At 30.7% G+C, this 12,692-nt stretch overlaps 2 protein-coding genes and 1 long non-coding RNA gene across 3 annotated transcripts; 1 reads left to right on the top strand and 2 right to left on the bottom strand.

The window, feature by feature from the left end:
* The first annotated feature begins 6,373 nt into the window (after positions 1-6,373).
* Positions 6,374-8,645, top strand: LOC138348262 (protein FAR1-RELATED SEQUENCE 8-like). The gene is made up of 2 exons (XM_069297042.1): positions 6,374-6,736; positions 6,824-8,645. Exons 1-2 carry the CDS (start codon positions 6,466-6,468, stop codon positions 8,566-8,568), a joined length of 2,016 nt encoding a protein of 671 aa, XP_069153143.1. The 5' UTR covers positions 6,374-6,465; the 3' UTR covers positions 8,569-8,645.
* Positions 8,646-8,898: 253 nt separating this feature from the next.
* On the bottom strand, positions 8,899-10,205 carry LOC138348260 (uncharacterized). Its single transcript, XM_069297041.1, has 3 exons — positions 10,155-10,205; positions 9,546-10,073; positions 8,899-9,445 (listed from the first exon to the last, which is right to left on the bottom strand). Exons 1-3 carry the CDS (start codon positions 10,176-10,178, stop codon positions 9,236-9,238), a joined length of 762 nt encoding a protein of 253 aa, XP_069153142.1. The 5' UTR covers positions 10,179-10,205; the 3' UTR covers positions 8,899-9,235.
* A 133-nt stretch (positions 10,206-10,338) lies between these two features.
* LOC138348261 (uncharacterized) lies at positions 10,339-12,004 on the bottom strand. The gene is made up of 3 exons (XR_011220571.1): positions 11,886-12,004; positions 10,685-11,756; positions 10,339-10,566 (listed from the first exon to the last, which is right to left on the bottom strand). It is a non-coding gene; the product is annotated as an uncharacterized lncRNA (long non-coding RNA).
* Between the last annotated feature and the right edge of the window lie 688 nt (positions 12,005-12,692).

The following is a 12,692-nucleotide window of genomic DNA, read 5'->3' as shown; positions in this document are numbered from 1 at the left end:
GTTAAAAGGGGGAAGAAGATTGTTGGTGGGTGGTTGAAGATCCACATCAGCACTTTTAAAGCGTCTGCACGCGCTTACAGGACGTGAGATCACGTTTGGCTCCACATCAGCCAAAAATATTTAAAAGGATCAAATTATTGGGGTTAAAGGATTTAATAGGAATCTTGGTTAGTTGAGGTACCTGGGAGAAAAGCGCGAACAACTTTAGGGACCTGCGTATGTATTTGGCCTAAATTGTAAAATAGTGAAATATATATATTGCTTGGACACTTTATGAACTCCAAAATTTTTGGAGTATCTAAGACATAGTTATTGATATTTTTGAAGAGTTTCAGTTTGTCTAGACATGTGTGGCCCAAAGATAGCTTCTACTTGGACATATGTCCTTTAGAAAGTATATGGCTGCACATACAGAATAAGACTATAAGAAATTGTCTGAACATGTCTTTCAAAATAGGAAAAGTGAATCTTTTGAAGCAACTCTAGAAAAAGTAATATCTTACACATTCATACCTATTTTTTGATGACTACCTAGATTCTATTAAAAAGACTCACGATTTTTGTCTATGACTTGGAGAAGAGTAGCTTTGACTAGTAATCTTTAGGTTACACAGTTTCACCTTGCACGTTGTTAGGATTGAAAATAAGCAGGTGTGAACGCGGAAGCTAGCAATGCAAACCTCGAAAGACCACGAGTAAGAATACAACGACAAATATACCAAAAGACTCAAACATTTAACGTGGTTCAGTCAATCAACCTACATCCACAAAGGAGATGAACAATCCACTTTAAATATGAGAGTACAAAATACAGAGGAAAACAACCTCAACCAATTCACTCAGAATACATGGGAGGTTCACACAAGTGATAATGTATCAAGCTTGTGACCCATAAATTCTCCCCCTAACCAAAACTCTCAAAGCCGTTAAGACTACATTGTGAATGCTGATTAAGTTAGAAGGAACATGTTTCTATTTATAGAGTCCTAAACCTTTTCCTATCAGAAAAATGATTTGTCAATCCAAAACCTTTTCCTAAAAGGAAAACCTATTTATGGTAAGAAATTTAGGGCAAATAAAACCCAACAAATCTCCCCCTTGGCCTGAATTTCTGACAAAATAAATTTGTCCACCTTCTTCTCTTAATCTTCAATAGCTTGCTTCTCCTCTCCATAACCTCCTTTGAAAAATTTATGTCTCAACACAGAGAACCTCTCTGGAATAATTTCACCAACAAAATCTTCATTACTGTCAAAAAGTTGCGACTAGAACTACACCCATCAAGATGAACACCTCCTTTTAACCTGGTTCAATCATCATTTTATCGAACCACTAAACCTGACTCCATCATTGAATCTGGCTCTGATACCACTTGTTAGGACAAAAAATAAGCAGGTGTAAATGCGAAAGCTAGCAAAGCAAACCTCGAAAGATCACGAGTAACAAGACAACGAGAAATATACCAAAAGACACAAAAATTTAACGTGGTTCAGTCAATCGACCTACGTCCACAAAGGAGATGAGAAATTCACTATAAATATGAGAATACAAAATACAGAGAGAAACAACCTCAACCAATTCACTCGGAATACATAAGAGCTTCACACAAGTGATAACGTATCAAACTTGTGACCCATAAATTCTCCCCCTAGCCAAAACTCTCAAAGCTCTTAAGACTACATTGTGAATGCTGATTAAGTTAGAAGGAACATTCCTCTATTTATAGAGTCCTAAACCTTTTCCTACAAGAAAAAGGATTAGTCAATCCAAAATCTTTTCTTAAAATGAAAACCTATTTATGGTAAGAAATTTAGGGCAAACAGAACTCAACAAATCTCCCCCTTGACCTGAATTTCTGACAAAATAAATTTGTCCACTTTCTTTACTTAATCTTCAACAGCTTCTCCTCTCCATAATCTCCTTTGCAAAATTTATGTCTTAGCACAGAGAACCTCTCTGAAACAATTTCTCCAACAAAATCTTCATTACTGTCAAAAAGGTTGAGACTAGAACTACACCCGTCTATATGAACACCTCCTTCTAACTTGGTTCAATCATCGATTATCGAAGCACTAAACCTGACTCCCTCATTGAATCTGGCTCTGATACCACTTGTTAGGATAAAAAATAAGCAGGTGTGAACACGAAAGCTAGCAATGCAATCCTCGAAAGACCACGAGTAAGAAGACAACGAGAAATATACCAAAAAACTCAAAGATTTGACGTGGTTCAGTCAATCAACCTACGTCCACAAAGGAGATGAGAAATTAACTATAAATATGAGAGTACAAAATACAGAGAGAAACAACCTCAACCAATTCACTCGGAATATATAAGAGGTTCACACAAGTGATAACGTATCAAGTTTGCGACCCATAAATTCTCCCCCTAACCAAAACTCTCAAAGCCCTTAAGACTACATTGGGAATGATGATTAAGTTAGAAGGAACATGTCTCTATTTATAATCCTAAACCTTTTCCTACCAGAAAAAGGATTAGTCAATACAAAACTTTTTCTAAAAGGAAAACCTATTTATGGTAAGAAATTTAGGGTAAATAAAATCCAACACACATCTCATATTAAATTTGGACAAAAGCTTTCTATGTTTTGCTTCATTTTTTTTTCTTTTCCTCCTTTGTGATTGTCATATTGTGTTATTCCAACTAACATTTGATGATATTACTTCAATATGGACAAATATAGCAGGAGGTGTGAACAAATGCAGAGTTTACGGGCTTGAAGCACAACCTTCTTAATGTCATCCATCACTATTCTTGTTTGATGCTTCTACTTCTCAAAACTTCAGAAGAAATGGAAGCAATGTGAAGAGAGATTTCTAAGCTAACAGAACGACTTCAAATATCAGAAGCTAATTATGCTAAAGTACATAAGTTCATGGAGAATCATATGGCTGAATCTGATGATGGCGAAGAAGAGAGCTACTCTGATGAAGAGTAGATTATATTCAAGTTGTTTAGAAATTCGCTACGACATTTAGACTTGTTATAAACTATTTACTTTGCTTTTAAATAACAACTGAATACTTATTAGACTTGATTTATATGATGCTTCAACTTTTAGAGTACTCCACTTTGAATTTGTGAATCAAGTGGAATTTGAATGTTTATTAATAATGTTAGATATTTGGTTTTATTAAATCATTATGGGCAGTAGTATAATTTAGCAGGTGGTGTACCAAAATGAACAATATTTTTCATGTGTTAAAAATATAGCTTTCTTATCGAATAATGTTTAGAAAATTAACGAATGATTAAGAAATGCCGACCAAAGTGATCGGAAAATATATAATTAATTATTATATTATTTAACTATTACGATTCGGCATTATTAAATTAATAAATTATTATTTAGAAAATATTTCGACTACAGTAGTCGGTAGTATTTAAATTAATAAAATATTATTTTACTAGCTTTCCGACTACAGTAGTCGGCAATTCATGTACTTTAATAATCGGGTTTTAATTTATATACTGCGACTACTATAGTCCGCAAATTCCGACTACTGTAGTCGACTAATATTTTCCGAAGCTCAGTCTGACGACCACTTACAAGTAGTCGGAAAGTCATCGGAAAACTCCAATTTCCGACTACATTCTGACCAATTTAGCAGTCGACAAACAGCGAAATTCTAGTAGTGAATAGTGTGCAACATATGGAAACTATGAATATCATACACCTTCTAAATACCATTGCTAAAGATTTCACTCTATAATTTGATGAGTCACTACGAAAAGCAAATTCGAAAAAGGTAAATAGAGAATTGCTATTTCGATTGTTCAGTTGTTCCGCATTCAAAGAGGTGATACCATAGAAGAACTAATTGTTTCAGGTAATTATAGATGGTTCTATAAAATTTAGAGTCAAAATGTTTAGAACGAACATATGTGCAAAATATTTATAGGTTAATATACAATATAAAAATATCCAAATTCTTATTTCGTCCAAATGCTATAAGAATGGTGTAGATCGTATATAAGTTATGAATATAATTCTCGGGTAATTATAGATGGTCATACAAATTCGTTAGTCAAAAAATTTCGGATAATCAAATTTCATAGGGTAATTAATGCACATAAAAAAAAATTAGAATTCGTAAAAATAAAAGGCATGGATTCTATAAAAGTTATGAATACCATTCATTAGGTGATTACACAATCCTACAAAATATTTTATTAAAAATAAATAATAAGATGTAATAATTTTAATTTTTTTATATTATTAATGTTTGATATTATGTAATTTTGTATGTAAGATAATTTAATGTTTTAGTTTTAATGGTTAATAAATTTTAAATATTATTTTATAAATTTCATAATATTAAATTGACACGTAAAGCGCAAATAATTTTACTTGCATCCTTTTTGATATTCTTAAACTGTTAAGGAGGTTCTACTAAAAATTGTTACTCCAGTGGTTATTGCATTCTTTTTTATATTCTTGTTAGATTCAATTTGGATAATGAAACAACAGAAGAAAGAAAAGTTCAAAGATGTTGAACAGGTATTAGATATCAAGACTCATCATTTAGTTTTTTTTCGTGAGATTCGATGAGCGACAAATAATTTTGATGAATTCAATTTAATTGGTGACGAAAGCTCTGACTCTGTGTACAAAGGCACATTGTTTGGTGGAACTGCAGTGGCCATTAAGGTTCTAGATTTTGAAATTGAGTAAGTATCCAAATTTTTTTTACCGATTTAAATATGCTTACTTGAGTCTAATGTTTTTAATTACCTTTCTATCTTTAATAAAGACATATATAAATATGACTATTAACTTGACGTCAGTCGACAGCTTTGACCTTTAGCTTTAAATAAGTTGAAGTAGAAACTTAAAACTTATATAAAATTGAATAAATCCTTACATGTAATATTATAGTTTAATTGGTCCAAAGATGATAAATGCATGTGGGGTTGTGATGATAACTTAGGTTAAGCAACATGCATTTTTTCCAAACTTGTCTTACACTGCATGACCCCTTAGGTTGACTTGGGTTTGTACTATATATATAATGCAACCCTTTTTTTAATATATAATTTTTTTTACCGATTTAATTATGCTCAATTTTCTTTTAAAAAATGAGCTTAGAATGCAGAAATATAGCATTAATGGAGTGACAACTTAAAATATGAAACGGTATCAAAAGTAAATACATTGAATTTGCCTGTCTCAAAATAAGACAAAAGGATAAATAAATAAATAAATGAGGATAAACATTTATATTTATTTTATTGATATTTATATCATTATTTCTTCCGTGAATTAAAGAAGTTATTAATAATTTAATTATATGTTACTTTCTTCATTTCAAATTATTTATCGTGTCTCAATTTTGTTACACCCTTTTAGAACAAATTGATAAAAAAAGGTAGTATTATATATTATATATTATATATTACATACCCCATACAAAAAAAAACATAAATAAGTAATTGATAAAATCTTAAAAACAAATTAGACAAGTTTTTCTATCAATTAATATAGTATAATAATTTAATTGCTTAAAAGATCAAGTAAATTATAATTAATTGTTTTTACAAATTACATCACACAAGTATATAAGTAAAGAATAATAATCTTATATTTCAATGTATGACCCTTTATTTTACATTCAGAGAAAGAAATACGAACTAAATAAAGCATATCCCTCCTAAAGATCATTCACCTTTATTCTTCTAAAAAATAATTTTAAAAAAAATGCTTTGTTTAAGTATACATATATAGAGTCCGAAACTCAAAGGGTAAAAAATATTAACAAAAATTCCAAAACGGTATATAAAATTTTATATAAACCAAAACGGTAAAATCGCTGCCGACGCAGCGATTTACTTCGACTGAAAAAGTAAAATCGCTGCTGAGGCAGCGATTTTGCCAAAAAAAATTTTTTTAATAAAAAAATGAAATCGCTGCTCAAGCAACGATTTCAAAATGTTTCTTCTTACAAATCGCTGCCAGGGCAGCGATTTAACATTATTTTTTAATTTTCTTTCTTTTTTTTAAAAATAAAGTATATCGCTGCTCTGGTAGCGATTTACGAAGATTTTTTTTTTTTAAAATCGCTGCCAGTGCAGCAATTTATAAAAAAAATATATATTTTCCAATATAAATCGCTGCCTTAGCAGCGATTTATAAAAAAAAAAAAATTTTGATATAAATCGCTGCTCTAGCAGCGATTTACAAAAATAAAATTTTTTTTTTTATAAATCACTGCTTAGGCAGCGATTTATTTTTAAAAAATGAATATTATGGGAGAGTCTAGCCAAAATTTCAGTCATTTGAATTGTTTCTCATCGGATTCAACTAATAGGTAAATAAAGTAATGTTTTTTTATTTCTTAAAAATTATTTTTCTTATATGTAATATATTTATATTATTATTTTTATAGGTATGATCAAATTCAAAATGCAGTGAGTTATTGTACACAAATTGTAAATAACAATGTTATGGGTGATGAACGAGTTGGTGAGTTGCACAATGATGAACCTTCCGAGCATGAATTAACAGACAGTGATGATATGTATGACGACGATGATGATAATGTGGATAATGCACCTAATGCATCCATTGAAGATCAAAGTATTAATTATCATTCTACAGCGATTCCATACTTAGATCACACTGACGAAAATGCAGAAGATTTTATGTACACGAGAGATGACGGTTCCATTCGAACGGCACTTTGGAATTCAAACAATCCTAAACATATCCAGTCAGGTTCGATTGTTGAAAACTAAATATTTTATAGTTGTTTATTTATTTATTTATTGCATGTTGATTAATTTAATTTGTATATGCAACTAGGTATGTTATTTATGAATAAGATGCAAATGAAATCTGCAGTAAGAGCATATAGTCTTGCTATTAAAAAAGAATTTCTTTGTGATCAATCCAAAAGTAAAAGTTGGAAAGTTATTTGCAAGCGTCATGAGTTAGGGTGTGATTGGATGATTCGGTTTAGAGAGATTTCAAGCGGTATGTGGAAGACAGGAAAAATGATTGAACCGCATACTTGTCTTACAGATAACTATAAGGAGGATCATTTCAATTTGAATGATAACATGATTGCCACTTCATTAATACCATATGTTATGCAAAATCCGGACATAAATATTAAGATGATCCGTGAAATTATCAAAGGAAAACATCACTATACTCCTAGTTACAGAAAAGCACAAAAAGGTCGAAGAAAAGCATTTCGAGTGGTTTATGGTGATTTTGAAAGTTCATTTAAGGCATTACCTCGATACATGGCTGCACTACAATTATTCAATCCAGACACTATTATTGAGTGGGAGCATCATTCTACAACAATGCAAGGTGAGCAAATTTTTAAATTTCTTTTTTGGGCTTTTAAACAGAGCATTGATGGTTTCAAAAGTTGTAGGCCGGTCATTTCTATCGACGGCACACATCTTTATGGTTTGTATGATATCAAATTGTTAATTGCGGTTGGAATTGATGCGAATGGAAATATTTTTCCACTTGCATATGCTTTAGTTGCACGTGAGAGTTTTGAGTCTTGGTCATGGTTTCTCAAGTTATTATGGACACATGTAGTTTGTGAACGACAAGGAATTGGTCTTATTTCTGATCGTCATCAAGGAATCTTGCAGTGCGTTCAATCTTATGATTGGTTGAGTCCACCCAACACATATCATAGATTTTGTGTTCGACACTTAAAAGCAAATTTTAATAAAAAATTTGTAAATAGTGAACTCGAAAATCTAATGTGGTTGGCTGCTACCGAGCATCAGGAGAAAAAGTTTATGCAACGGATGCAACAAATCAAAACATTGTCTCCTACAGCATATGAATGGTTAAATGAATTTCCTTTGGAAAAATGGACGATGTATAAGGATGGTGGTCGTAGATGGGGTGCCATGACGACAAATGTGTCTGAGTCATATAATGGTTTATTGAAAAAAGCTCGGGGGCTTCCTGTGACTGCCATGGTTCGAACGACGTTCAAAGCTCTCGTTGATTGTTTTGTCGAAAGAAACAATCTTGCAATTGCATTACTTCAAAGTAATATGCCATGGCCACTTGCGATAGATAAAAAATTTAATGATTATTATCAAAGAGCTCAAGGGCACACAGATATGATGACTTACAACACAGGTGATGGAGTTTTTGAAATTCTTACTTTTGCTCATGATGGTAAAGGTGGAAATGTCCACAAGGTTACTGCACAAGGTAAGAAATGTTCTTGTGGAAAATGGAGAAACTATCATATGCCTTGTTCGCATGCCATCAAATTTTGTGGACTTCGCGGAATCGAGCCAAAATCTTATGTAAGTAAATTCTACAGTGCAAAATATTACAAACGAACATACAGTGAGACATTTAATCCAGTGGGTGATGAAATGTATTGGCCACCAGCTCCTTTTAATTTAATTGCAAATACTGAATATTTGCGGACAAGTGGTACGCAAGGAAGAAGCCGACTTAAGAATGATATGGATATAGCTCCGGCTCGCATGACTAGAAAATGTAGTGTTTGTAAGGAGACAGGTCACACAAAGGCACGATGTCCTACTCGATTTTAAATATTTTGTATATGTTTTTAAGGTTAATGTGTTTTTATTATCTTGTTATTAATATTATGATATATCTTTTATATTTATTTGTTGACATGAATTTAATTTGTCTTCCGCATTTTAAATATTGTACGTAAAAAATAATGATTTTACCTAATATAAAAAGTATTGATTTGACTTAACATAAAAAGTATTGATTTGACTTATGATAAAAAAAAAGTGAATCCTGCAAACTTGTTCAAACATACAAAAATGTTGACAAAAAGTATTGATTTGAGATAAAAAAAAAAGTAAATCCTGCAAACTTGTTCAAACATACAAAAATGTTGACAAAAAGTATTGATTTGACATATGATATATCTTTTATATTTATTTGTTAACATGAATTTAATTTGTCTTGTGCATTTTAAATATTGTACGTATAATATCTTTACATTATTATTATATTACTGATTTGAACTCTATTAAAAAATAATGATTTGACCTAATATAAAAAGTATTGATTTGACATAACATAAAAAGTATTGATTTGACCTATTACAAAAAGAAAAGTAAATCCTGCAAACTTGTTCAAACATAATCTCATTACTTTGTTCAAACTTGCACGAAACAACAAAATCTACATATTTCAAAATTCGAATCTTCAGCCTTTTAGAATAAAGGTGCATAAAAAAAATTATTCTTCTGAATCCGAATCTTCTACATCTTCATTCTCATCTTCATTTTCATCTTCATTTTCAAAATCTTCCTCATTTTGATAGTGACTGCCTGTTCCACATCTAGTTGATTTGTGTAGCCTAGATGTTCTCCGAGGTGGATTTTGTCTATTAAGAACTAAATTTTGTGAAGCCCCAGCATTAAATCTTGAATCATCAAACGCAGTTACCTATAATACAATATAACATAATATAATCAAATAAACATGCAATAAAAATAAAAAAAATTATAAAAAGTTAAAAAAATTGTATGAAAATAATTATACTTACATTCGAAAAATTCAATCTTCCACCAAATGGAGAATTATGTATCGGAAATTCACGCATACCATGTTGAAAACCATATTGAGAACCACTAAATTGTGCAAACCCAGATATTGGAACCTGCGGAGTTACAAAACCAACTGTTTGCTGACTAGAAAAATTCGGATTAGTGTTAGAGGGCCCTACAGAAAAATCAAATGTGGGATAATAAGGCTCGGGAGTCGCCACATTAGTGTTAGAGGGCCCTGCAGAAAAATCAGCTGTTTCACTAGTGGTCCTTCTACCTCGACGAGCACCCTCTCTCGGTGTTGTTTGTCGTGATCGGCGAGATACTTGTACTGGTGGTGGTTCATCGTATTGAGTGGGAGGATTGTAATCATGATCAAAGCTCAATCGCGTTCCCTGAAAGGCCGCATTCATTGACTCCATTGAAATACGAGCGACTTCCGCTGCATATTGTCTCATTTCATTAGATTGATTTTCATCATTTTCAATCATCCGAGCTCGACGATACTGCATTTCATGACCTCTAGCCTATAATGAATAAACAAATATTAATAAAAAAAAATTATTAAAGATTGACATAATAATTTGAAATTTATGTAATATACATACTAATGCCTCATGTCTTCCTGCCATGTGTTGATACCCTTTTTGTACAACATGTTGTGGTGCGGGTATGCCTCATGTACCAACGGAAGTAATCTGTTTGATCACTTACAAATGGAGGTCGAAATATACGATTTTGACGTTGTTCCCATAAATATTGTGTATAGTTAAATGCATCTATATCTTCTTGTTTTATTTTTGATCGTTTATCACGCTTAAAATGATATTCGGAAAATTGGGTACACGGTCCAGGAATATGTTGTAAATAACCGAACTGTCTCACAACACGATCAACCATGTGCCACTCACGATAAATTCCATAAATCAGTGGCACCTGTGCCATCCAGACACGTTGTCCTGACCGACACCACTCAGGCAATCCATTAATAACATCTTCCGAATAAGGCTGCCAAATAAACTATAAAAAAAATAATTAAGTAAGATAATTATAAAAACAACATTGGCAGAAAAAAATATATTCTTATTTAAAATAAAATAAAATATAAAAAGTATAAGATACTAATAATATTAAATACCTGTTCATCAGTTAGATTATCAAGTACATCCCTAATCACACCGATTACAGTTCGTGCCTCATTTTGATGATTTCTACGTCGCGTCCATTTACGTGCAAGTGCAGTTAAAGCCTCAAATTGATTGGTTCTTAGAGGCTTTGGCAATGGTTGCAGGGGAATAATTCTTTCCCATGCCCAAATCTACAATAAATAAATTCACCATTACTTATAATGCACTTAAATTTAAAAGTGCATATTACTAGTATATAAAAAATATTTAATCAAAAAAATATGTATAGCTGCACTAAAGAGAGAAATCCACAAACTTCATTTGATTTTTTCATTGACGCACGGCATAAACAATTATACAAATATGATAATGCGGCCGATCCCCATGCTTGAGTTGACATTAAATCTAAATTTCTCATGTCAATCAAAATGTCCAAATTAATCTTATTATTAGATTTATCCGGAAATATTGATCCACCACATAACCATAATAAATATAATCTAAATCTTTGTTGAACTTCATGCTCAGTTGAGTTATCGTTAATAACTTCCAAACCTTCGATATACTCAATCAATTTATATGTTGACAATCTACTAACACCAGAAAAACAACTAGTATCGGGTAACCATCCTGTTAATTGAAAAATCATTTCTTGTCTACCTATAATCCCTAAAGAATCAGCTCCATTTAAAATTATAGGACTACCATCTACTACCATTCCGAATAAAATTTCAATATCTTGTAAAGTTATGGTAGCCTCGCCAGTTCGCATGTGAAAAGTATGAGTTTCCGGACGCCACCTTTCAATTAAAGCAGAAATTAATCCGGAGTCATACGGCACACATCCAACATCAAGAATTCCTTTAAATCTACAATTTTCAAAATATTGAAGGATGCGAGAATGTAATGGATGATATTTTAAATGTTGCCAAAATTCAATATCACCACGACGCGTATATAAGCAACATCTCTCTTCTTTTATGCTACCATTCCAAATTCCTTCGGAACGATGATGAACTTGAATTTTTAATACATCATGCTCTACTGGACCAGGATGTACGTATAAATTTGATGGATCCATATCTATACACAAAAAATAAAAATAAAAATTAACATTAATATAAGTATCAAACGATTGAATATATCAACAATATCATATAAAAGTATAAAATTAATTAAAATAAATTTAAAATAAAATAAATTTAAACTCACCTTATAAAGAAAATGCTTTTAAAAACTTTAGAAAATTTGAAGAATAACAAGAATTTTAAGATTGTGGAAGATTGAAAGTAGATTGGATTGGAAGATTGAAAGATTGAACTACCAATTTATAGAATTCAAAGTATGATGTACTATTTACATGTGAATATTTTTTTCAAAACTTACAATAAAAACAAAGGTTTACGATTGTGATGTCATCCACTTTAACTTGTGAAAATTTTCTTCAAATTATACAATAAAAACAAAAAATTTTACTATTGTCATGTGATCCTTTTCACTTTATATATATATATATATATATATATATATATATATATATATATATAAAAGTATATAATTTTGTTTTAAAAAAAATTAAATAATTTTTCTCATTTAATTTTTTATTTAAAAAAATTAATTATTTGAATTCAAATATTATTTAAATTTAAATTCAATATAATATCTTTTTTTAGAAAGAAAATATATTTACTTATTTTTAATTTTTTTAAAATAATGTATATTTTCTTATAAATTATAAACATAAGTTAACATTTTTAAAATTTTTTTTTATTTTAAAAATTGCTCAGCGATTTAATAACAAATTTTTTTAAAAAAAATAAATCGCTGCCTAAGCAGCGATTTATAAGAATTTTTTTTTTTGTAAATCGCTGCTCTAGCAGCGATTTATATCAAAATTTTTTTATTTATAAATCGCTGCCTTGCGATTTATATTGGAAAATATATATATATATTTTTTTATAAATCGCTGCACTGGCAGCGATTTTTTTTAAAAAAAATTCTCTTCGTAAATCGCTGCCA

The sequence above is a fragment of the Solanum lycopersicum genome, chromosome 4 (assembly GCF_036512215.1).
Source record: "Solanum lycopersicum chromosome 4, SLM_r2.1".
Classification (NCBI taxonomy): Eukaryota; Viridiplantae; Streptophyta; class Magnoliopsida; order Solanales; family Solanaceae; genus Solanum; species Solanum lycopersicum.
Note: the sequence above shows the minus strand (reverse complement) of the source record. Positions and strands in the feature narration are given on the sequence as shown.

What these genes read in the sequence shown, in the direction of transcription:
- LOC138348262 (XM_069297042.1), top strand. Translation starts at nt 6,466, where the DNA reads ATGGGTGATGAACGAGTTGGTGAGTTGCACAATGATGAACCTTCCGAG. An exon ending in TCCTAAACATATCCAGTCAG is followed by an intron (nt 6,737 to 6,823) that starts GTTCGATTGTTG and finishes ATATGCAACTAG; the next exon opens with GTATGTTATTTATGAATAAG.
- LOC138348260 (XM_069297041.1), bottom strand. Translation starts at nt 10,178, where the DNA reads ATGGCAGGAAGACATGAGGCATTA. An exon ending in CAGGAAGACATGAGGCATTA is followed by an intron (nt 10,074 to 10,154) that starts GTATGTATATTA and finishes TATTCATTATAG; the next exon opens with GCTAGAGGTCATGAAATGCA. An exon ending in GAAGATTGAATTTTTCGAAT is followed by an intron (nt 9,446 to 9,545) that starts GTAAGTATAATT and finishes ATTGTATTATAG; the next exon opens with GTAACTGCGTTTGATGATTC.